Source organism: Lygodium microphyllum, chromosome 18 (genome assembly GCF_053477565.2).
Source record: "Lygodium microphyllum isolate KBCC chromosome 18, Lygodium_microphyllum_v1.1.10, whole genome shotgun sequence".
Lineage (NCBI taxonomy): Eukaryota > Viridiplantae > Streptophyta > Polypodiopsida > Schizaeales > Lygodiaceae > Lygodium > Lygodium microphyllum.
The window spans coordinates 114,224,898-114,252,244 of NC_141152.1; the positions used below are offsets into that span (position 1 = coordinate 114,224,898).

At 42.7% G+C, this 27,347-nt stretch overlaps 1 protein-coding gene across 1 annotated transcript in view; it reads left to right on the top strand.

Annotated features, from left to right (window-relative positions):
- The window catches only part of LOC148021272 (protein DGS1, mitochondrial-like), a 105,510-nt gene that overhangs the window by 56,237 nt on the left and 21,926 nt on the right, over window positions 1–27,347 (top strand). Inside the window, exon 9 of the mRNA XM_087699133.1 lies at window positions 1,711–1,783. Within this exon, the coding sequence (XP_087555259.1) occupies window positions 1,711–1,783 (73 nt within the window). The remainder of the gene's footprint in view (window positions 1–1,710; window positions 1,784–27,347) is intronic.

Consider the following 27,347-nt stretch of genomic DNA (forward strand, 5'->3'; position numbering starts at 1 on the left):
TGATGCAAAGATGTACCAAAGAGTGTTTTTTGCACATCCTTTGATCATCTGAGTTGTAAGATATGCCTTTGTGGTTAAGTAATGCAAGAACACTCATGGCTTAGTTTGCAACTATGCCATTCTTCGGCAAACTTGTCTGTCTTTTTAGATGACATGATTAAGAACAGTTCAATACGTTAGACAAGTGTTTTATTGCTATGATGAAAAAGTGTATTCGCTATTTATCACCAACAAATTGCATTATTTAGGGCATATTATATAAAAGTGAGGTGAAAATTGCAATACGATGGTTTTTGAGAGAGTTGATCCATTATGGCATGAATGCCATTGCTTGGGAAGCTTGTCTTATTTATGAAAGCATATTTAACACCTTAAATAAGTATTTTAGTGCTATGAGGAAAAAGTGTGTTTGCTATTTATCACCGAGAAAGTGTATTATCTAGGGTGTAATATGTCAAAATGGGATGAAAATCGCAATACGCATAGTTTTTGAGAAAGCTGAGTCTCTTATCCAATGACCTGCAAAAACCTTGAAGAGTTGCAAACTTTGTATTGTAAGTTCATGTGGTCTGGAGTCTGAGAAGTAGGGGCCATTCTCTAGTGAACTGCTGCTTAAACATTTGAAGAGCTGCAAACTTTTGTTGGTTTATTTAAAGCTTTGTAAAATTATGCTATGATTGCTGCTCCACTGACAGATCAACTGATTGGAAACAGAAAGGTTTACAAAAGGGGCGATTCTCAAAAAACAAAGTTAAAAAATCTGAATAGTCTTAGCACCACCAGTTTTAAACCCAGTTGATGCAAATGAATAAACTCTCGTGGGCTGAAGTGGTTGATACACAGCTCTTATGCAAGGGAACCATCTAGCTGATAGTCAGACTGAAAGAGTCAACCGAGCCAAAATAGATTTTGCATGTCATAGTTTCAAACACTTAACAAACGGCTCTGGTCCCTTAATACTAGTTCATGCATTGTAGCCAAGATCCCCATATGAGTATCATTGCATGGAGAGAAAGTGAAAAGTGTTAAAGATTTTCTACATCACGCCAATCTTCTGTTAAAAATTGCTAGAGAACATGAAAAGACCACAAGATAATTCCGAAGGGTATGCAGATTTGAAAAAGGTGACTTTTGAGTGTGAGAAGATTCTAAATCTCTTCAAACAGGACCTAGTTCTGAGTTAGCTCTGGGATATTGTGATAAGCTTAAAAAGAGTTGAAATAAGCTGACATTGTGAATGTTCTGCATTGATTCTCTGTTCTATGCAAGCAGGCTTAAGAAATGATTAGTTGTTTGGTGCATGAAAATAATTATCTTTTAAGGATTTTTCTTTCTTGCTAGCATTTTAGCTCTGAGTAACAGTTGGGCCCATGGCTGTTTTGGGAGAATAATAGTGTTGAAAGCTAAGATGGTTTGTGTCCATTTTACTGACCAACTTAAACTTCTAGTGAATCGCATGAATTGCCAAATGCATCAGAGAAGTATCTAAAATTAGTCAAGTTGGTTTTTCTTGCGTGTGGTGTCTCTGTCTGACTGCAGATTTCATCCTAATAATGTTGATGTCTAAACTTGTATGAACATTTACCATCTACTGCATTTCAGCAATATACTAGCAATTTCAAAGGGAATGACAAGCAGCCGATTCTATATTAACATGTTTGTTCAGTGACGTTCAGAATTTGTACTGATGCTCTCTTGTGGTTGTAATAGATATGAAAAAGAAATAACACACCCTTTGCAAAATCTACTGGGTGGGGAGCTCTTCCGAGCAATGCTTATTCAGGTAATCTACTGGGTGGAGAACTCCTGTGCAAGTCTTATTAAGGTTTAAGGTGCCTTTTTGTCTAGAACAGTAGGTGCCTAGAGAACAATCAACAGTCCGGAAAAAAACAAGTCTGTTTGACGTCCTATTGTGTCCATGTAGCAGATGCTTTGTTTGTGCATGCGCATGCAGTGAAGCTTTGTAGCTGATGGCTTGTAACTCTAATGACTTGCACATCCAACATAACATAATCTGTAACCTACATGCTTTTTTCTAGAAAGGGTGCTGTTCTAATTTAGCTAAAAACCCTCAAGTAAAATCTGCAACTTCTCCATTGGAGTACATGTACTCTACATTTGGTCTCAACTTGCACATAAACATATTAAGCTATGCCGAACAGCCTCTGTGCTTCTTGTGTCAGTACCTATGGAATGATCACCTCATTTTTTGTTCTGGGCGTCCCTTATTTCTCAGGCTTAACCACTGACACACGTAAAAGTTGTCCTAGTATTGCCTGCGTGTCACTCAGTTGTAGCGCACATATCTAGTTGCATTCAGTTGAAGGCCGAGTTCGTCATACAGTATATTTTGAGTTTGTGTTTCTCCACTCCATGTTATGAGTTCTGTGTTTTCCCGGTTATTCAGTTCTATGTTTTCCTACTCCATCTTTGTGAGCTCTGTATGAGTGAGTGTTCAAGCATTCAATCTTCATTTATGGTATTAGAGTGCAGGTGCAGCTAGGCCCCAAACATATTGAGAAGATTGAACACAGCGACACAAAGAAGAAGAGAAGGCATGCAGAACTAAATGCAGCACATACATGACTGAAGGTCACCTGTGTTTCAAGCTGCAATGTGACTAGTGTAGCCAGGAGTTTCAGGGATTGGGAGATTTCACATGGGTTTCATACATGGGAGACAGTTTGGCAAAACTTTAGATAAGAAACAAGTCTTGCACAAAAAAAGACACTTGGCATTTAAGAAATTCATCAATTAGGAATATGCAAATAAGCATAGATAGCCTTAACTGATAGATAAGGACTAAGAAAACTTTTGAACTTGAATTAAATAACATAATTAAGGTTCGCGAATCATAAGAGTACTAGCCATCAATTATGGCTACTAAATGAATCGTGATGCATGAAGCCACCCATCAATTCCAAAATGTGGATGGCCCTATAATAACAGTTCCGTAATGGTTCAGAAATTAAACATGTTAGAAAAGAATTTCTTAACAGACTGGTGAAAGAAAAGAGTTTTGTAGGACCAAGACATTCTGTACAGGCTTGAAATGTGTCTTTGTGCAATTATGCAATTATAGATGGGACTAGGGAAGTAGGAGAAGCAAAACACAGGCATTAAGCACAAAAGGTAGCAGAGGAGACTCAAATTGATGTTGATGAGGAGTTGAGCAAGTAAAAATTGAATATCTTAATATGAGATGAATTATCATGCATTTTGGTCTAATTTAACTCCACAAAAACAATCCCAAAAAAAATTATTAGAGAAAAGGATGCTTTATTTGGTAGTAGGATGAATGCCCAAAAATCTCATATAAAAGGACATGTTTTGGGCAATCCTATCACTCTGATCATCCTGTTCCTCACTTGCAGTGCTATTCCTCCATCACCTTCCTTATCATCTTTGTCATCACCATACGTCATCATCTTCCCCTTCCTTGGTTGCTGCCCTTGCCTTGGAGGACTGCTGCCCAGCACCTGACTGGTACCCACCTCAGTCAGGCTGCCACCCACTATCAGGGTGTTGTGCTTTGGACTGCAGGCTGCTGCCAGCCCTGGAGCCTTCCACATGATTGCTATGTTCTCATCTGCAGGCGCCCCTAGAGAACACTCTGCATGTTGCCACCAGCCTCCCTACTTTGGTGCTGCCACCCACCTCCCTACCTGCTTTTTGGAACAATGCAGTATCCCTTCTAGTTGCCGTCCAGCACTAGGACAGCTTCGTTTGGCATTCAGATGCCCATTGGAGGCTGCATTTGCATCTAGTTAGTCATTGTCATACAGGTTGTGTTTTCTTTTTGCAAACCTATCCCGTTTCTCATTGCATCCTTTGTAGCTTTACCCAATTCTCTCTCATCACTTGACATAAATACGAGAAGAACTAGGGTAAAGCTTTACCCAGTTCTCTCTCATCACTTGACATAAATGCGAGAAGAACTAGGCTTTTAGCTTTACCCATTTCTCTCTTATCACTTGACATAAATATGAGAAAAACTACGTGCAAACCCAAGACACTACCAAGTCCTAGCACCGCTACTAAAGGGCTTAATATGAGGAGGTATGGATGCTTCCATTAGGCTCTAAGAATACTTGTGCCCAAGCACCACTAGAAGATAACACAAAAACACTAACCCTAACATTGAAGATATTAAAAGTAACAGAATTTCTTAGAGGGATGGTTGTTTCCTAAACCTTAACCCTAGTCCTTGGGTTATTGATGTGACCAAAATTTGGAGATTGTAATGTATGTTTGATTGCCTACTAATTCCAATCATTTGTGGTGGAGGATAGTTTCTAAGTCAATGTGGTGGAAGGCCTCGAGCTTTAATTTGTATGTGGAAGGGTGATGTCTAAACCTGTTAGAGGTGATGGATGTAAGTCTAGGCCTGAAAGAGGGGTAGAATATGTCTAATCCCTAAGTGGTGGTGAAAACAGTCAGGAGGGGAGAGAGGTGAAGAACCCAAGAGTACACGTACCAAGGCAATGGAGACTTGAGAACATAGATGTAACAAGGGGAGAGAGGTGAAGAACACAAGAGCACACGCACCAAGGCAATGGAGACTTGAGAACATAGATGTAACAAGCGGGATACACATTGACTAGGGTTTAGACACCCTGTCACACTGACCGGGGTATTTAAGGTGTAAGAGCCCTAGATTAGGGCAACCAGTTATTATCAAGATCACACTCTTCACCTTCATCTCCAGCTTCCATGGTTTCCTTCTCCCTTCTCTTCTCTTTTCTCTCTTTCTTTCTCCTCTTCTAGTCTTCTTCCTTCTTCTTCTTGTTCTATTTCTCTCTCCTCTCAGCTTCTTTCATTACAAGTGGTATTAGAGCTTCAGGCTTTGGTCCTTTTTCCTCTTTCTTCTTTCTCTCTTTTCAAATCCCAAAAACCCTAGTTACTCAGCTTACAGGTACAGGTACAGCAAGGAGGACTGCAGTTAACTTTAGCTTTTTGGAGCAAGCAAGAGCTATGGCTGGAGACTTAGACATAATTGGAGGTAAAACGGTTAAAATAGCAGGTCGTCACTTCTTTTCATGCAAAATTTAAGGGTTCCAGGCCAAGTTTAGAGTCCTAGGAGTTGGAAGAGGGCAAAACTTCAATCACTTTTTGCCCCAACCCTCTTTCTCTCTCTTCTCCTACAAGCTGCCATGGCTGCCAGCCCAAAGAAACCCCAAAAAAATCTGACCTGAGGGTGCTCCCCGACATCAACCAGCCCCGGGACTCCTTCCTGAGCCCCCAAGCTTCTGATTAAGTGGTGGGCTGGGGGGATTTGCTGCCCAGGAGGCCTGCAGGACAGCCCCGTAATTTTCGGCGCATTTTGCGCTGGCTGTCCTGCCCCTCCCCAGCCCTCTTGCCACTCCTCCTCTTGCTGCCCTCCCCTCCCTGCCACTCCAGGGCACTGATTCAGCACATTGGCCTTCCCCCTTTGGCACTTTTGCTCCCGGGAATCAACTCCCATGGTGGACAGCAGCTGGGATTGTTTGAAATAGTTTGGGGCAGCCATGGATTCTTCTAACTAAAGCTTTCTCTGGCCTGGAGAGCTCAACCCCACAAACCCTTCAGTCCGTGAAGGATTTCTCTTGCCCGGATGAAGCCATTGAGCTCAGCATGCATGGGAGCTTTGCGGGCAGCCATGAAAGCTTCACTTGAAGCTTCCCATTCTTGAAGCTCAAGCTCAAGGATAAGCTTGGGAGCCTTCTTCATCGGCAAGAGCACTCAAATGCTGGAGCACTCTTCCATGGATACCCAACCGGACTTGATCAAGGGAGCAAGTGGCATCATGATGATTCGGGCTTCAACAGTCGTCCCAAGCATTAAAGAGGTATGCCATTCTGATCTTAATCTCTCAATTTAGCCACTTGTTGAGCTTAATCCATTGTTGGAGAGATTCAAGATTGCTTACAAGCATCATACCTCTTCCTGAATTTCATTGTAATGGCTGACATTAACCCCTACCCTGTCTTATGGTCTTGGATGAATATTAGCCATTGTACATTGGGTGAGTAGCAGCTAGTGAGTCATTGGACTGCCAAGGTAAACCCTACCCCAACCTTCATCATTCCTTGCATCTCATGAAAAGGCCCAATGTCTTCTTTCCAATGCATCTCATGCTGATTGCTAATTAAAAATGTCTGCCATGTATACTCCGGTTGAGGAAAAAGGCTGATGCCAGGCGAGGTGGTAAGACAAAAGAGAGGTGACCCTCCCTTACCACTTAAGACTCTGAAGGGATGCACAACCCGGCCTGGGGGGAACTTTGCCGACCTCCCGGTGATCCGGAGCCCAATACTTGTTTGCAGGTGCAGGTACTTCCATGAGCTCCACTTCCCTGTCCCAATGATCTCTCTTGGCTATCCCACAATGCTAATGGCACCCATGTATGCCACTTGAAGTACATGCAGTCAAGGAGATGTATGGCAGTGAATGTACTTATGCATGAATGGCAGAGTTGATGGGTATGCAATGATGCTCGGGATTATGTTCAGTATGCTCAAGATGCTATTGATGTGGCAGATTAGGCCCCTTGATCTATGCTCTATCCATGTAAGACATTGGTACTAAGGGACATGCAGTGTTTTTGGTCAGTCCTGCAGGACTGTCACAAAGATCCCATTGCAGAAAATTCTGTCCTGAATCTGGGGGTGAATCCTATAGCTCATCTTGAAGAGGGCTTTGTCCCCTTCGGTTTGAATTAAAAATCTCCCCAATCGGAGCTACGGTGTGAAAGTTATGCCCATTTTTGTGCACTAGGGTCACTGTGGATAGGATGCAGACTGCTCCAGGACAAACACTGTAAAGCCCTTACAGAAAATTCTGATCATTTTCTGTCATAAAGGTTAATAGCTCATCTTGAAGAGGCCGTCGTCCCCTTCGATTGGAGTCCGAAATCTCACCAATCGGAGTTTCCTACAAAGAGTTACGCCCCTTTTACTGACAGCAGGTCCTGTGGAATGCACCCAGATGGCTGGCTAGAAAGGCAAAAGCAAGTCTCAAGAGGAACTCCAAAGGGAGATTAGAGACTCCTGGACCTCCATGAATGAGGAACCAAGCTCAACGTAAGATTACCATGGTGACATACAGGATGAAATGCCTGAAACGGACCTGTATGCCCTTCTTAATCACACCCTCTGCCAACATGAGCTCCGTCATATGAAACGCCACAATGATATGGTCACCAACCACCGCCAGATGATGTCCAAGTTTGATGAAGCGATCGAGCACATGGCTATCTCAAACTCAAAGACCCAACAGACCTCAGAATAACTCACTGCTCTTGTTGCTTAGTTAGTGACTGCTTTATCCCAAGAGAAGACCAATGACTCTAGACGCCCTCCACATCAGGAACCGCCGCATGGCCCACAGGGTATACTTGGCGCTAAGGAAAATTTCCCTTCTACCTATGAGATCGGGGAACCCTCTCATACACATGATGAGCCCCTATTGAATTTCCTCGTCCACCATGCCAGCAACAGTCACTTGAGGCCTTCTTCCACCTTGGGTCGAATTTCACCCGCTCTACGTAGGAGCCCCCATGCACCCCATATGAATCAGCCCCATCAAGGAGAATATGGTACAAATGGCCAGCCTGGCAATCATGGACAGCATAGTTATAATGGACAATATGGGCTTAATGCACCAAAAGGGATGTATGGACAACAGGGCATGTATGGCCACCACGGGATGCATGGACAACAAGGATTTCATGGGCAGCATGGCCCCTATGATCTGCGTGATAAGGTCATTCTCACAAAGTACAATGGGCAATCCCCCTCACCATCTGACCTGGAAGAATGGACGTCCAAGTTGGAGTCCTACTTCAACATCTACCCCCGCACTGATGATCAGAAAATACTTTTTGCTTCTCTCCATTTGGAAGGTTTTGCCCACACTTGGTGGTGCTATATCAATCGGGAGAATCAACAGTTCATTGATTGGGAAGATTTCAAAATGCATATGGTCCAAGTTTTTGTGTCCCCTGTGGAAAAAGAACGGTTAGCAAGACGATGGTACACTCTTGACCAACGTAACCTCACTGTACGTGACTATACCAATCAGTTCATGAACTTGACCATGTAGGTGGAAAGCATTAGTGACGATGCTAAATTGCACAAGTACATCTATGGGTTGGAATCGAGTCTATCGATTGATGTCATGGTCCAAGAACCCACTACACTGTTTGATGCAATCGAACTGGTTGAGAGATGTGCAAGAAAGTACCGTAAGAATGAGCATTTTCAGCAAGGTGTTGGACCTCCCCGCATCCCTTCACGATCAGCCCTATACGGAGGTGGTTTTTGAGGCACTTCTATGCCTAATAACAGCCCCAAAGTACCCACTTACCCCGCCTTCCATACTGAAAGAAAAATGGGCACCTTTGGGACAACATCGGGCTCTATTGCTGAAAATCGGTATGCTGAAAATAAACAGCCCACTGCATTACCTTCCCATGGATCCAATAGTCAACGGTTCATCTCCCCAGATGTTGTGAAGGAACGGAAATAAAAGGGCCTATGCTTTAAGTGTGGAGATAAGTACACTGCTGATCATGCCTCCAAATGCCCATACAAGACAGCTAAGGTCAAAGTTCATAGCATGTATGTCATGGAAAATTGGCACAATGAGGAGGATGACCTAGCCATTGATCAGACTGAGCCCATGGAGGATGTTGATCATGAGCAGTTCTATGACTTGGAGGATGGGTTTCCCTTTGACCCGGGCGGTGCTCCCTCATAGATACTTGATTTAACATCCCACCCACCTCCCACTTTCCTTTGCTCGATCTCCTTGGATGCTTGGACGGTTCCCGCAGCCCCAGTACCCTTCGCATTTAAGGCAGTGCCAATGGGAAGCGTGTTTTTATCCTTGTGGATAGTGGAAGCACTCACAGTTTTGTCAATAAATCAGCCATTGATCGGTTGAAATGTACCCCTATGGCATTACACTACCCCTTGAAGGTCCAAGTAGCAAACAGAGAATAAGAAATCAGCACACATGTTTGTCTCGCAGTTCCCTTATGCTTGGCTGAAAATTATGTGGCAGTGGTTGATCTGATTGCCCTAGATATGGGCCCCATTGATGTTGTCTTGGGCTGTGATTGGCTAAAACAATTGGGGAAAATTGCTATGGACTTCTCTTAGCTTTACATGGAGTTTATGATGCATAGACAGCCTATCCACCTAGAGGGAGTTCGAGATCATGCTGATTTTCAGCTCATTATAGCAAAGCAACTCAAATGGGAGTTTAAGAAATGCTCACAAATCTTTGTTTTGCAATTAAATAAGGACACTTCTGATCAGCCCTCCGCCAGTATCACATGACTGTGCCTTGCAAGCCTTACTTGAGGAATACAATGACTTGTTTCAAATGCCTACATCCCTCCCTCCCAAGAGACAAGTGGACCAACCACTTGACCTAGAGTCCCATTCCAAGCTAGTGAACAAACCCCCCTATAGACTCTCCAAGTGTGAGTGTGAAGAGGTTGCAAAGCAAATCAAGGAGTTGTTGGAGATGGGTTTCATTGAACCGAGTTCTTCCCCCTATGCATCCCCTGTCCTCTTAGTAAAAAAAAAAAAAGATGGCTCCTTTCGCATGTGCATTGACTACAGGTATTTGAACAAAATTATAGTGAAGAACCGCTACTCCATACCACGGATTGATGATTTGCTGGATGAGTGAAAAGGGACATGCTTTTTCACTAAAATTGACTTGCGCTCTGGCTACCATCAGATTCGTATGCGGGCAGGAGATGAGGTCAAAACGGCCTTCAGGACTGATTGTGGACTTTACCATTTTCTTGTGATGCCTTTTGGGTTGACTAACGCCCTTGCCACCTTTCAAAGCCTCATGAACAAAATCTTGCAGCCTTTTCTGTTCAAGTTCGTGCTTGTCTTCTTTGATGACATCGTCATTTACAGCAAGTCATCTAGGGAGCACTTGACACACGTTCGGAGGGTGTTTGACATATTGAGAGAGCATCGGCTCTTTGCTAAAGAGAGCAAATGCATATTCATGCAGGCATCTGTGGAGTACTTGGGACACATTGTGAGTAAAAATGGTATACAGGAGGCTGACCCGAAAAAGGTGCAATGTGTTAAGGATTGGCCCACTTCTTTTACCACCACTTCCTTGCGTGGCTTCCTTGGTCTCTCTTCATTCTACAGACGCTTCATTAAGCACTATGCCACCATTGCAGCACCTTTGACTGATCGCTTGAAAAAAGAGTCATTCTTTTGGGATGCCACTGCAGACCATAGCTTCAAACAGTTAAAGGACGCGCTTACTTCAGCCCCCATCCTTGTTTGCCTTGACTTCTCTAAGCTATTTACCATTCATTGTAATGCCAGTGGCCGGGGTATTGGTGCAGTTTTGTTGCAAGAGCATGGTGTGATTGCATTTGAAAGCTGCAAGCTTGACGAGAAGGAGATGCAAATGAATTTATATGACCAAGAGATGTTGGCCATCCTCCATGCTATCAAGAAATGGCACCACTATTTGTATGGCAACCGCTTCCAAGTAAAAAGCGATCACTGAGTCCTCCAATACTTCTTGACTCAGTCTACTTTGACTCCTAAGCAAAGGCCATGGGTGGCAACCTTACAAAACTATGACTTCGACATCTTACACACATAGGGCAAGGATAATATTGTGGCTGATTCTCTCTCGCGAATGTGGGCATGCAGAGTGTCATCTATCTCAGAATTGCACAGTGATTGGGTTGAAGAGCTCTAAGAGGCTTACTTGTTAGATGATCATTTCAGCCACATATTTCAGAAATTATAGCATGGGGTTATGGCTGAAAACTCCCAATATCAGCTCAAGCATGGCCTTATTTGGTCCCATGGCAAGATTGTCATCCCACACACTTTCCCCTTCACACAGAAGATCATGGAAGAAATGCATTCTTGTCCCATTGCCGGTCACTTGGGTGTTTTCAAAACATATGACAGGATTGCCAAGAGCTTTCATTGGAAAGGTTTATGGAGGGACGTCAAGGACTTTGTGACCAAATGTGTTCCATGCCAACAGAACAAGGATAGTACACTCAGGCCCGTTGGCCTCTTGCAGCCTCTTCCTATCCCTGAAGGGAAATGGACTCACATCACAATGGACTTTATCACTTGCCTTCCTGTGACCAAGAAAGGGTGGAACAATATCTATGTGGTAGTTGATCGCCTCACCAAAGCCTCCCACTTTATCCCCACTAAGGTCCAATATACTGCCTCTTAGGTGGCCACTTAGTTTATGGAAAATGTCTTCAAGTTGCATGGCTTACCACAAGTCATAGTACATGATCGGGATGCAAAGTTTATGAGCAACTTTTGGCAGACAATTTTTACCTCCATGGGGACCAAGCTTGCCCCATCCACTGCATACCACCCTCAGACTGATGGCCAAACTGAGAGAGTGAACAAATGGCTTGAGACATATTTGAGGCACTTTTGCCATGATGTACAACACAGTTGGGATACGAGGCTTCACTTGGCTGAGTTTGCATATAATAACTCCACACACTCTAGCATTGGAGTTTCCCCTTTTGAGGCCTTATATGGATATAAGGTTCCCCTTTCTACAGTCTTGTTTACTGATAAGATCAATCCTCAGAGTCAAGCTGAATTGGATCGCATGCAAGCTTTACTTCAGCAATGCAAAATGAATCTTTAGAAGGCCCAAATACACATGAAACTCTATGCTGATGAAAAACGAAGGCACTTCGAATTCCAAGAGGGGGAATTGGTCCTTTTGAAAGTGCCTAAGTCTCGCTACTCCACTCTCAAAGAGGGCAGCAGTAACAAGCTAGCATATCGCTTCTATGGCCCATACCGAATCCTGAAGAGAGTTGGCGACTTGGCCTACCGGTTAGAACTCCCCTCTACCACCAAAATTCACAACGTGTTTCATGTCAGTTAGTTGAAACCCTTTGTAGGCTCCTCAGTGGACTGTGGAAGAACTTCCTTCCATAGATGAAGAGGGTATCACTCAATATGTTCTTGAAGCAATCATTGGGCAGCGAGATAAGCACTTACGATCCCGATCCATCAAAGAATACCTTATCAAATGGCAAGGCCTCCCCTTGGAAGAAGCCTCTTGGTGCCTAGCAACCATCCTCAATGAATTTTCCTACCTCCGTGAATCCCAACTGCTGGAAGACTAGCTGGTCATGCCCTGAATTGCCCACTTCCCGCCCGCAGACTGCACACTGTTTTAGAACAGTTTTGTACTTACTCAAATCATATGCATGTGCATTCTACATAGGCTGAAAGTACTCGTCATAAGCTCCGTTTCAACATATAGTACGCCCTATTTGGATTAGCCTATCAAAAGTTATGACAAGTTTACTTCAGCAGACCGGTTCAGGACTGCATGCTGTCCCTAGTCTCTCCACACCTAATCTTCATTGTCAAAGGGCTTTGAGTAGTACTCTGCAACCCTCCCTTAGCCCACCTATCACTCCCCTCTATTTCTCCTTGTTTTTGAGAGCAAAAACCTTTCGCATGGGGGTGGATTGTAACAAGCGGGATACACACCGACTAGGGTTTAGACACCCTGTCACACTGACCGGGTTATTTAAGGTGTAAGAGCCCCAAATTAGGGCAACTAGTTATTATCAAGATCACACTCTTCACCTTCATCTCCAGCTTCCATGGCTTCCTTCTCCCTTCTCCCTTCTCTCCTCTTTTCTCTCTTTCTCTCTCCTCTTCTAGTCTTCTTCCTTCTTCTACTTGTTCTCTTTCTCTCTCCTCAGCTCTCTTTTTCTCTTCTCTCAGCTTCTTTCATTACAATAGAGAGATAGGGTTGAAATCTTCTTCTTCTTCTTCCACATAAAGAACATCTATGACATGATAAAAGACTAATATAAAAGTATTACAACTTATGTACATGTGGTCATTAAGTGTGAACCCGTCAGGGAAAGAAGAGGCGGCATAATAAATGTGTCATAACCAAGGGTGGACTACGTGGGTATAGTCCCAGTTGTAGAATCATTGGTGTATCCTCATGTTGGTCATCCAACATGCAAGTGAGTAATATCTTGTCACATCACCAAGGTGCATAGTGGATGCTAGGTCATGTAGAGCTCGACATCTTAACACTCCCCCTTCAGCTTAGGATGAGCTCATGAACTCCAAGCATAGTCCTGAAGTATTGAAGCTTCTCAGCTTCCAAGGCCTTGGTGAAAATGTCAATAACTTGATCCTTTGTGTTGACATAAACTAAGTCAGTATCACTTATCAGAACCCGTTCCTGAATGAAGTGGTAATGGGCCTCTATGTGTTTGGTTCGGACATGATACACTAGGTTTCTAGCAAATTGAATGCTACTAAGGTTATCATAGTAGGTGATAACCTTCTTATTCACATGCATCCCCAAATCACCAAGTAGCTTGCATAACCAAGCTACTTCACATGTTGCAATTGTAGCACCTCTGTACTAGACAAGGCAACTATTGGCTGTTTTTGTCAATGTGAAGCAATGTGGAAGCGAATGACGGTGACAAAGAGTGAATAGAGAAAGAAGAGAGAGAGAGAGAGGGAAGAGAGATTGAAACACAGAAAATCTGCAGTGAAGAATGTTGTATAAGGATGCAGAATTATGCATGGGTGCAGAGAGAATATCTCCGTATGTCTCCACCTTGAGGATCTCGATCTCCGTCAGCCCCAAGAGCAATCTTCGTAGTTAGCAGGCTGAAATCTGTGAGAGACAATATGGCAAGACTGCTAGGAACTTAACCTATTTATAGGTTGGAAATAATGCCAATAATTGATGAGGTCGACTGCATTAAATGCAGCCGACTGATGCAATCCGATTGCTGCCACGTGGCACCTGCCTGCGTGGCATCTAGGGAATGATTCTCAACACCCCCTCTGAGATCTTGGACAAGGCAGCACATGGAGGGATCTCGAATGTCAGTGAAGTAAAGCCTAGGGAAGTGCCTTCGTAAACAAATTTGCAAGATTATCTTCGGCCTTACAATATTCCACATCGATGGTCTCATCTAGAAGCTTCTCCCTGATGAAGTGGTACTAGATCTTGATGTGCTTTGTCCAGGCATGGAATACGGGATTTCGTGCCAAGGCAATGCAACTCTCATTGTTGCACCGCAAAGTAGTAGGATGAGTCTGGGGGCAGCCAAGCTCCTCCAATAAACGCCGAAGCCACATAGTCTCATATGTGGAGAAGACGCAGCCCGATACTTTGCCTCAGTTGAAGATAGGGCTACCTTGGGCTGCTTCTTGCTACTCCAAGAGATAGCACTAGCATCCAAGTAAAACAATAACCTGTAGTAGACCGCCGTTGGTTCATGTTGCCAGCCCAATTTGAATCACTCCAACTTGCAAGAACAAGATCAGAAGCACCTGTACCTGCTGGTGCACTCATGAACCTAGCCAAGAGACCTACAGCAAAATAGAGATCAACTCGTGTGTTGAGGAGTCAAATCAATGATCCAATCAGCTTTTGACAGTAGCGGGTAGCATCCACCAAAGGAGAATCTACGTGTGAAGTGGCCTTCCAGCTCGGATCCAAAGGAGTAGAAATGGACCAACAATCCTTTATCTCAAAAGTCACCAAGAGCTCCTATACATATCTTTGTTGAGAGATGAAAATCCCCCTCTGAGTCTGATAAATCTCATGGCCCAAAAAGAAAATGGAGAAGTTCTAAATCCATCATCTCGAACTTCTAATGTAGGGCTGCCTTCGTCTCTTCGACCTTCTAGGCACGATTACCTGTAACAATCAGATCATCAACATACAAAACAAACAACACATGACCACCCTAAGAAGTGTGCACATAAAGTTGCGGATCGGCCCTAGAGCGCTGATATCCCAACTTAGACCGGAGAAAGGAATCAATCTTCTCGTTCCAAGCATGCGGAGCTTGCTTTAGGCCATACAAGGCCTTCTTAAACTTGTAACCTTTCCATCTGAAGAACAAAGCCTGGAGGTTGCTCGACATAGATCTCCTCCTTCAAATCACCATTCAAGAAGGCCGACTTCACATCCAATTGAAAGACGGGCTATCTCCTATGACCAGCCAAGGCAAAAACAACACAAATAGTCGCCATGCAAGCAGTAGGGGCAAAAGTATCATGGAAATCAACGCCTGGGCGTTGTGCAAAACCTTTAGCAACAAGGCAAGCCTTGTGCTTGTCTAAAGAGCCATCACTATGGTACTTGGTCTTGAAGATCCATTTTACACTAATCACCTTCTTATGAGAGGGACGAGGCACAAGGTACCAAGTGCCATTCTATTCAATAGTCTCCAACTTGGCTTCCATTGCTTTTCGCCAATGATCATACTGTAAAGCCTCCTTCACTGATGTAGGCTCTCTATTGTGCATAACATGGGACATCAAACAGTAGTTAGAGCAAACAAGCTCCATAGTATGTGCCTAGTGCCGCAGTGACCTTTGTGGTCCATCCTGCGTTTGCTACTCATTAGGACCCCCTCAATCCTTGAATCTCAGAGCGTGTCACGGGCCCAATGAGAAGGCTGAATCTCACCTTGGCGCTCTCCAGCTGTTGAAGTTTTTGGAAGGTCCATCGTCAATGGAGGACCAATTCGGTGGCTGGGAAGTAGGCTCCTCATCCGAAGAAAAATCCTCAAGAGACACAGGCTCGAGAGGAACAGTCTTTGGGGCCCAACTATCATTGGGATCTCCAAGTACAAGGTGATCCTCACCCCTCTTTGGGGTTGGAACCTCCATGAACCGAACATCATGGCTCGTGTAGACATCCCGCTTCACAGGATCATACAATCTGTAGCCTTGAGATTGCGAGCTATAGCCCACCAACACTTGTCTTCTAGAAGCCGCTTCAAATTTGTCACGCTGTGTCTTTGGGATATGAACATAAGTATCACACCCAAAAACCCTGAAATAAGAAACATCGGCTTTGATCCAGAGTACGCCTCAAAAGGAGTCATACCAACAACAACGGAAGTAGGAAAATGATTAAGGATGTGAACTGAAGTAGCCATAGCCTCAACCCATAGACATTGAGGTGTCTGACGATGCTCCATCATAGTATAGGCCATCTTGATCACATTGCGATTCTTCTGCTCCAAAATGCCATTCTCTTTAGGGGTGTTTGTATTAGCAAACTCCTGGTGTATGCCATGATTTGCATAAAACCGAGCAAACTCATTAGACACAAATTCTCTGCCCTTATCTGATCGTAAGGTCTTCAACTTCCGCCCCGAACGGTTCTCCTCAAAAAGCAACCAATCCTTGAAGTTGGAGAAAGCCTCTGATCTCATCTTCAAGAAATAGGCCCATGTCATCCTGTTATAATAATCTACAATGAGCATGAAATACAAACTCCCTCGAAGGGATTCCGTCCGCATCGGTCCACAAAGATCAGTGGAAACAAGCTTTAAGGGTGTTGAAGATCGCCTTAAAGCCTTGGTGGGAACAACATCACGAGTTTGCTTCCCATGGATGCAAGATACGCAAGGCTGCTGACTTACCACAATATCCATCAAACCTCGAACAAACTGGTCCTTAGACGCCTTCCGAAGGTATTCATAATTGAGGTGACTAAACCGAGCATGCCAAAGCTCGGGACTAAGTTTGAGAGGTAAGAAGAAGAGAAGTCAAGGCAAAAGAAGACCGCAACTTATAGACTCCATTCTCCTCATAACCTGAAGAAAGAACGGCTCTCGATCCTCGGTCAAGAATTCAAAAAGAATCCACATAAAATTCGACCAAGAGGCTAAGGGCACAAATCTTGTACACCGAGAGAAGATGATACCCCAAAGCCGGCACATAAAGTACCTCAGATGCATGGGCACCACCACGCCCATTTGGAATGAGATGCATGTTGCCCCATCCCTGAATAGGAATAGATGAACTACCTCCAATAAGAGTTTGACCATGAGAAGGCCGCAAATGAGTAACACTTGCTGAAGGAGGAGTCATGTGCCTAGAGACACCACTGTCAACAATCCACTCCCAAGTAAATGGGGCCGTCGACGTAGCATTAGAAGCCGGTAGGGTCGAATCCTCAACCACCTCCAAATGGAGGGAAGCAGCTGATGAGGGAGCAGCCAGTGCTCTAGAATCCTTTGAAGATTTCTCCTTCTTCTCCTTGTCGGGGCAATCCTTCTTCCAGTGACTTGTTTTGCCACAAATGTGACAAGTAGACTCCTTGTCTTTGTCTTTCTTAGATTTGTCTTCCTTCTTCTTCTTTTGGTCCTTCCCCTTCTTCTGAGAGGATTGACCAACCAAAGCTTCAAATTTCGAAGCATTGGTTCCTTTCAATTGCTCCTCTTGGTCCAAGACCATAGGAACCAACTCTTCCCACCGAAGAGTCTCAGACTGCCTTGTCTCTAACAGCAAAAACATCAGCAGCTTCAGCAAATCTTCTCTTTTCTCGCACGCCCACGCTCGCCTCAGCCTTGTTTTGATGCGCAGCCCACTTGCTCGCACTTGGACGTTGAAAACGTAGCCTTGGGTCACACTGAAAACTCCTCTTCAGATAGGTCCCCACCCTAGGTCAGTCCTTTAATGCTCTGATACCATGTCAGAGTGAAGCAATGCCGAAGCGAATGACTGTGACAAAGAGTGAACAGAGAGAGAGGGAAGAGACAGTGAAACACAAAAAATCTGTAGTGAAGAATGTTGTATAAGGATGCATAATTATACACGGGTGTAGAGAGAATATCTGCGTATGTCTCCACCTTGAGGATCTTGATCTCCGTCAGCCCCGAGAGCAATCTCCGCAGTTAGCAGGCTGAAATCTGTGAGAGACAATACGCCAAGACTGCTGGAAACTCAGCCTATTTATAGGCTGGAAATAATGCCAATAATTGATAAGGTTGGCTGCATTAAATGCAGCCGACTGATGCAGCCCAACTGTTGCCATGTGGCACCTACTTGCGTGGCGTCGAGGGAATGACTCTCAATAGTTTCTTGTTGCTTCAAGTAATAGCAACACTCCCAAAGGAAAACATAAAACCATTGGTCAATCTTCTATTTGAAATACTACGAGTCCAATTTGGATTTGTGTAACCATGCAAGTTCAATGGTACACTTGCACCATAGAATAAGGCATAGTCCAATGTGGACTTGACATAGCGCAATGTGTGCTACATTGCATCCAAATGTAGCTTCCGTAGAAGCTGTGTAAACAGACTCCTCAAACTAACTGCGTAGCTTAAGTCTAGCCTAGTGATCATCAAATAGATAAGGTTGCCCGCAATCTTCTGATACATAGTTACATCCTCAATCAAGTCACCCTCATGTGCACTAAGCTTAGCATTAATATCCAAGGGTATAAAAGGCTTGAAATCATCCATACTATACTTCTTCAATATATCCAACATATACCATCTCTGTGACATCCTTATACTCTTTGTGTCGAGAAAATAGCGTAGCTCTCCCAAATCCTTCATCTCAAATTCAATCTTGAGAGAAGATCCTTCACATTGTCAATCTTTGTTTTACTATTACCCACAATGATAAAATCATTCACATATATAGTAATGACTACAATACTTGCATAACTCTCATATACATAGAGTGAGTGATTAGCCTATGCTCTGTGATATCCAATGTTGACAAGGGTATTTTGCAATTTTGTCATGCCATGGCTAGGGTGCTTGCTTCAGCCCATACAAGACCTTATGAAGCCTGCATATATAATCTGCATGACTCTTGTCTACATAACTAGGTGGCTGCTCCACATAAACTTCCTCTTGTAACTTCCCTTGCAAGAAAGTATTCTTTACATCCATTTGATGCATAATCCAACCCTTTGATGCAGCCATTGCTATGATAGTCTTCCTTACATTGGCCATTTTAGCCACTAGAGCAAAAGTCTCCTCATAATCAATATGATGAGTGTGCGCATACTCTTTAGCAACTAGTCTTGCCTTATAGTGTTCAATAGATCCATTTGAGTTATGCTTGACCTTGTAAATCCATTTGCGACCAATAGCTTTCTTGACTTAAGGTAAAGGCACCAACTTTTATGTGTCATTATCCTTAAGTACAACCATTTTTTCATCCATAGCACGATCCCAATACTCATTATCCACTGCATCCTTAAAACAAGTGGGTTCCACATCTTGGAAAACCTTAGCCATGTATGGATAGTGATAAGCTACATAGCTATCATATGCCAATTGTTGCATTGGCTTTCTTACTCTACTTGACTTGCTAGACCCGGATCACTGCCAGTTTCTTCAGCAACCTCTTGTGCCTTCCGCACACTAGGTGTTTTAATAGACGGAGTTCGAAACTCCTCATCGAAGCTCTACTTAGAGCCATTTGAATTAGCATCAGCATGAGAGAAACTTGATGATATATCTGTTATAATGAACGAGTCCTTGATTTTCTCTTTACCTTTTCTTGATATCTATGATATACTTAGTAGAGTAACTTGTGACTTCAATTTGTCATTGCAAGGTCTATCAATAGAACCATGACCAAGAGACTCTTCTAGTCCACTCAATATTTGTGATTATTGACTTGTTTTTTGTATAGTCACACTCTCGTGCTTATCAACCCTAAGTGCATTCTACACATTATTATACTTGCTACTCATTTCATAAAAAACATCATCCCTATTAACTCTCAACTCACTTGTAATAGGGCTATAACCATAGTAACATGGAATGGGGAATGGGAACAGAGACGGGGATGGGGTCGGGGACGGGGGATGGCTAAAAGCAAGGAACGGGGACGGGGGGTGGGACATGGGAGGGAATGACATACATAAATTGCGGGATGTAAAGGTCCTTTATTCACCTCCATGTGTCGTACACGTGTATTATTATGTTTTACATGTGAATGCACCCTTACGGCAGTGCCCTAAGTATGAATACATTTTATTCTTTGTGTACCAACACATTGTTGGTACACCCAAATCATATTGTACTCTCTTTCTCTCTCTCTCTATCACTCTCACTCACCTGCACAATTCCCCTGTTACAAATCTTCACGCTTTCTCTATCTGCGCGCTCATAACTGGTATTAGAGTCACAATGGTTCGTGCAATTCATAGGCATTAGTCGCCAGCTGCATAAGCGAGAAGCTGTCGACCAGGCTACAGTCGCAGGAAGAAGGCGCGTGCAGAAAACCAACGAATAGGTTGTGCAGATAGCCAACATACAAGTCATGAAGAAGTCCAGCGATAGTAAACACAAGTGGGCAGGCGAAAGCTATGCGTGGCGACGGGGTCCAGTGGTGACCAACGGGGCGAGAGGGGCAAGTGACAGGAGGCGCGCGTGATGACACCCTCCTTTAAAAAAAAAATCGGAAATTTCATATTTTTTTACTTCTCCCCTTTCGGGTGGTCACATGCATAAGCACAGATTACAAATCTGTGCAAATCTGCTTTGGGAAATTTGGGGCACAGTGACATTTGTGTCAAAAATTGTAGACATTGTGCAGGTTGACCTCAGTTAAATTGGGGATTTTGCTAAATTTGTTGGAATTTTGCTCATCTGAGTAAAATTTATTGACATTGGACCTGGAAAAATTGGGGCTTGTCATGTATTGATGAAATTTTGCTCAGCTTGGTGAGATTGGCTGACACTTACACACTGTTGGACCTAGAAATTTGGGATTTTGTGCAGATTTTGGTAAATGTTTGCAGTATTTGCTCATGTGGTGGCTGGTTTATGTAAAAACAGCAGAGGTTTATTGGTGGTTGGGCAAGAACAGTAGTGTTTTTTGCTGGTTTAGCTACTGCTCTTGCAGTTCAGTGCATTTACACTTGTGTTTGTGAAAAAATGGCTGCAGCTTCTTTCAGTTTGACATTAAGAGTTTGATGGAAATCAAATGGTTTGATGATCAGGGTTTTGATCTTTGGAAAGATCGTATGCAAGGCATACTGTTCTTAAAGGATTGTGAGGATGCTTTGCAGGAAGATAAACCCGCACAAATGTCTGATGCAGATTGGGCTAGAGTCAACAAAAAGGCTATGGCTTATATAAAGATGGGTGTCACTGATGACATTTTGGTAGACATTAAGGGCTTAGATACCGGTCGTGCAATATGGGAGAAGTTGAAAACTACCTACAAGATCACCCCACCTATTAATCAAGTGGATTTAATGCGCAAGTTGGTGAATATGTAGGCGGATGAGTCCAAGTCTGTTGCTGAGCACTTGAGTACATTTACTGGTATATTAAATCAGCTCAAGGATGCTAATTTGGATTTTGATGGCAAGTTGAGGGCAATCTTTTTGATCATGACACTGCTTGATTCCTGGGAGACCTTGGTGGTTTCTCTTAGTAATAACCCCAATCTCTCATATGATGGTGTGAGGGGTTCATTTCTGAATGAAGAAATTAGAAGTAAGTCTAGTGGAGAAGGCAGCAATTCAGCTTACAATGTTAGAGGCAGGGTTGAAAAGAAAAATGCAAATGCTGGACAGAGAAGTAGAAGCAGAAGCAAGAGTAAAGGAAAGGAAAAGAGTGATATTACTTGCTACTAGTGTGATTGGAAGGGCCATAAGAAGCTTGATTGCAGGTACTACAAGAAGGAACAAGGGAGGAAGAAGAATGCAAGAGACAAAAAGAAGAAAGAGAATAAGACATATGTATCTGAGGCAGCCAAATTCAAGGAAAAGGCCAATGTGGCCTCCAGTGTAGTCATAGAGGAGCTCTTGGATACAAAGGCTGATGTACTATGTGCAGTAGATTATGATGCCCTTGTATGTCACATGCAAGATATGTAGAGTACCAAGGCTGATGTGATTGATGCCTTTTGTCAGTTGATGATGGTGTCATTCAAACTTGGATTGTAGACTCTGGTATCTCTTTCCATGTAACTCCTTGATTGGAGTTTTTTGCTATGTTCAATGCAGGCAGTTATGGAAAAGTATATCTTGGAAATAACCATGCTTACAACATTGATGGGATAGGCACTGTACACTTAGTCCTTGGATAATGGGAAAGAGCTTGTGTTGAAAGATGTTAGATATGTGCCTGGTATCAGGAAGAGTTTACTATCTGTTGGACAACTTGACTTGTATGGTTACACTACACTATTTGGTGGTGGTTTGTGGAAATTGAAAAAGGGTTCCATGCTGATTGCAAAAGGAACCAAGAAGGGCACTTTGTATTGTTTGCAAATTGTAAAGCTTTGAATGGCAAGTTTCTTGCAGTTGTTGAAATTCGTTTTCATTTGGAGTTGTGGCACAAGAGATTAGGCCATATGAGCTAGAAAGGACTTGATGTCCTTGCCTCCTTGAAGAGGGTTGATGGAAAAGGCTCTAAACTTGTGGAAAGCAAATGAAAAATTCCTTTTACTCTGGTGTCTCCCGTAAGTCCAATGTCTTGGACTTAGTGCATTCTGATGTATGTAGTATGCCCGTGAAATTGTTGGGTGGTGCTGTATATTGTATCTCTTTTATTGATGATTGTTCCAAGAAGATTTAGGTTTATCTGTTGAAAAAGAAAAGTGAAGTGTTGCTGTTTTTAAAACCTTTCATGTATTTATGACCACTCAAACAGGTAGAAAGCTGAAATGCTTGAGAATTGATAATGGGGGTGAGTTCATATCTACTGAGTTTAAGTCTTTTTGTGACTTGCATGGAATCAAGAGGGAGCTTATAGCTCCTTACAACCCTTCTTCAAATGGTGTGGCTGAAAGATACAATAGGACTTTATGTGAGAGAGTGCGGTGCATGCTGTCCACTGCTAATCTCCCTTATGAATTCTAGGGAGAGGCACTTAAAACCACTGTTCACATTTGCAACCACTCTCCAAATAGGTCCTTAAATAATGGCATCCCTGAGGAGGTTTGGTCTGGCAAATCGGCCTCATATGACCATTTACGGATATTTGGCTGTGATGCTTTTGTGCATGTTAGAGATGAGCCGAGGAGTAAACTTGACCCGAAATCCACCAAAGGCATTTTCATGGGCTATGGTGGCGAGGGTGAATTTGGCTATAGAGTGTGGTTACCACAGTCCAAGAAAATTGTTTGTAGGCGTAATGTTGTGCTTAATGAGGCAAAGTTGTTGAAAAGTACTTTAGCCTCTGATGAAGACATGAAAAAGGTCAAATTTTAGAATTTGCAGCGACCTATTACTTGAAATGATGAGCCTCATGATGCTGTACCACAAGCTGAAACTGATGATCAACCGGTTATTTTTGAGCCAAATGATGCTGGACAGCAAATAGAAGCACAAGGAGGTCATGGACAGCAAGATAGACTTGCTGATTATGAAAATGCAGGTGTTGGAAATGAAAATGAAGGTGCTGTATAGCATGAACAACATGCTGAAAATGGCTTACAACAGCCAATAAATGCTGGAAATAACATGCCTCTAGATGTAGACCCAATTTGTGAGAATGTAGATCATTGGGTACGTAGGTCTACATGCTTAAGAAGGCAGCAACATAGATATGACCTCGCTTTGCACTATGTGATGCTTACAGATGAGGGTGAGCCTCTTACATATAAAGAGGCCAAGTCATGCAAATTCAGCAGTAAGTGGGAGCTAGCTATGCAGGAAGAGATTAAATCTCTGTATGCTAATGATACTTGGGATCTTGTATCGTTTCCTAAAGGAAGAAAGCCTCTTCTAAACAAATAGGCTTACAAAGTAAAGACAGTTGATGGGAAACCCAAGTACAAGGCAAGATTGGTTGCAAAAGGGTATGCACAGAAGGAAGGGATTGACTTCCAAGAGGTCTTCTCACCTGTTGTGAAGATGACCACTCTACGTGTGCTTTATGCTCTCACTGTTGTATTGGATTTAGAGCTGTACCAAATGGATGTGAAAATAGCTTTTTTGCATAATGACATTGATGAGGAAATCTATATGAGACAACCCTAGGTCTTTGTAGTTCCTGGAAAAGAGCAGTTGGTGTGTAAACTAAAGCGCAGCTTGTATGGGCTGAAGCAAGCACCACAACAGTGGTACAAAAAGTTTGACACTTTTATGCTCTCTCATGGGTTTACATGCAGCCATGCAGATCATTGTTTGTACATGAAAAATGATACAAATGGTAACCCTATCATACTTGTTTTGTATGTGGATGATATGTTGCTAGCTGGGAAAAGTAAGATTAGCTTGGATGCTCTCAAAGATCAGGTGAAATCAGCTTTCTCCATGACAGATTTGGGGAATGCAGTGCATATATTGGACATGAGTATTCGCAAGGATAGAACACAAAAATTGCTGTTCTGATCTCAAGAAAAGTATATTGAAAAGGTATTGGACAGATTTAACATGGCTGAAGTTAGGCCTCTTGGGGTGCCCTTACCTCCATATCTTAAGCTTAGTAAAGCCAACAACCCAAAAGATGACATGGAAGCCAATGCTATGAAGGGAGTCCCTTATGCATCAGCTTGTGGCTCTCTTATGTATGCTATGGTTGCTACTCTTCCAAACCTTGCTCATGTAGTGGGAGTTGTCATCATGTTTATGTCAAATCTTGGCAAACCACATTGGGAGGCTGTCAAATGTATTCGTCGATATCTAAAGGGTACATAAAGAAAGTGTATTTGCTATGGGCAGGGTGCACTTAGTCTGCAGGGTTATTGTGATGTAGACATGGCAAGTGACTTGACACTTGTAGGTCCACTAGTGGGTATGTCTTTACAGTTGCTGATGGGGCAATTTCTTGGTGCTCCAGGTTGCAAAATATCGTAGCATTGAGTACTACCGAAGCTGAATACATATCAGCTACTACTGAAGCTTCTAAGAAAGCTATATGGTTGAGCAAACTTGCAGAGGATGTCGGCATGTCTATGAGTACTTCAGTGTTGGGATGTGATAGCCAATGTTGTGTATTTGGCCAAGAATGCCATGTATCATTCATGCACAAAGCATATAGATGTGCGATATCACTTTATCGAATAGATTTTGGAAGATGGTCTAATAACATTGACCAAGATCAAAACACAGGATAATCCTGCAGCTGTTCTCACTAAAAGTCTAAGCAAGGCTCAGCATGAGCATTGCATACGACTGGTAGGAGTTGGTTAAAGGTTTACTTCGGACTTTTAAGTTGGAGGTTGTTGGGATGTAAAGGTCCTTTATTCACCTTCATGTATTGTACATGTGTATTATTATGTCGTACATGTGAATGCACCCTTATGTATCCCAAGTATAAATACATTTTATTCTTTATGCATCAACACATTGTCGGTACACCCAAATCATATCGTACTCTCTCTTTGTTACTCTTAGTCACCTGCACAGTTCCCCTGCTGCAAATCTTCAAGCTTCCTCTATCTGTGCGCTCATAACTTTGTGTACCAACACATTGTTGGTATACCCAAATTATGTCATACTCTCTCTCTGTCACTCTCACTCACCTGCACACTTCCCTTGCAATAAATCTTCATGCTTTCTCTATCTGCTCGTTCACATAAATAGCATTTGAAAATGTATATATGTGATGTGGTGGATGGATGTGTGGGCATAGTAATAGGGGATGCCCATTTTGTAGCTTCCCGTCTCAGTTCCATCCCCATGTTAGAGCCCCCTCTCGTGGTTACAAGGGATGGCAATTCATTATTTTTGTCCTCGTCCCTATTTCCATCCCTATTCCCAAAACCGGTCCCATGTTACTATGTGTGTGGGTGAATGTATACTACCAAAGAACATACAAAAAAACACACAAAAAAACCACCCCCCTAAAAGACACCGACTCTATCCAAAACCCCCTCCCTTTCCCCCCGTTAAGAACGTCCCCTGACAAGGGGACGGGGGGATGACTGCTAGGGATGGGATAGAAGACGTCCCTATCTCATTTTGGCGTCCCCATTCGGCCCATTCGTTCGAGACAACATTCCCGCGTTCCGGGGCCTCGGGATTGTTGTTCTTTGTTACTACGGCTATAACATCTATATTCCTTCTGCTTAAGAGAATATCCAACAAATATATGTTTTTCTGCTTTGGGATCCAATTTACTGCATAACTCATTAGGAATATGCACATAAGTATTACATCCAAATACTTTCAGATGGGACAGATTTGGCTTTCCACCCATAAATTTCTCTTTGTGTGTCATACCATGTACAATATGAGTGGGTGTCTTGTTCATTAAGTATGCAACAGTAGCAATTGCATTAGCCCAATAGTGATGAGGCAAGTTTTTTGTGACATCAATGCACAAGCCATCTTTGCAATCTGTTTGTTTTTTCACTCAATAACTCCATTTTGCCGTGGAGTATAACTACATATATACTGCCTTTGTATACAATTTTTTTGTAAAAAATAAAAGAACTCATTGGAGAGATTCTTTTCCTCCATTCGACCTTAGACATTTAATATGCAACCTTGTTTGCTTCTCAATCAAAGACTTAAAGTGAGTGAATACTTTACTTTTAGTAAACCCATACTTTGTGAGTATGATCATCAATGAAGGAAACATAATACTTACAACCACTCAAAGTTGCAGTTTTTGTAGGATGTCACATATCAAAATGTATCAATTTAAGTAGCTTCTTGCATACACGCTTTTCATGTGGAAACGCATGTCTTGCTTGCTTTTCAAATTGATATGCTTTACATACTTTGTGCATCCCATCAACTCTCAACTTAGACAAGCTATCCACAATCTGTTTTTGATTGCATGTCTTTCAGCTACTGTATATTTATATGACCAATTCTCTTATGCCAAATTTCAATGTTAATTGCAACACATAAACCTTGTGCAAACATAGAAGTATCCATTTCAGGCAGACTTACATAAAGAGTAAACAATTTGCTAGTATGTTTCTCTTTTGCAATCAACTTGTAATCATTTTTGAGATCTTCTACATAATAACCATCAGATGTGAACCGAACCTGCAATCCCTGTTCTACCATTTAACCAATAGAAACCGAGTTTTTTGTAATATTTGATATATGCAGCACATCAACCAAATACTTAGTTTTACCATCGTGCATAGTCAAAGGAGCATTTCCAACATGACTACTGGGGTGAGCTGTATTATCCCCCATCTCCATATAGCCTAGAGACTTTGGACTGCACATCTCTCTAAACTACTCTCCATGAGAAGTCATGTGGTTAGAGGCACCTGAGTCTACATACCATACATCATTCTTTGATGAACTATCAATTGTCATAGCATTCATAAAGTGCTGCATAACAAACAACTATTCACTTGTATTATCATTGTTTCGGCTACTAGATTTATAACTGCTTTGCTATTTTTTTCAATTTCTAATCTTTTTAAAAGAATTTTTAGAGGCCTTTTTGATCACAATGCCAATACTCCCTACTATCACTGGAATTGTATTGACTATTAGAAACTACAACTTGGCCTCTTTGACGCCCCCTTCCTTGCGACTATTCTCCTGTATCTTGTTGTGTATCATAACTTTGACCACGAGCACCACCTTGGCCTTCACCATGACCTCTACCTTTGCTA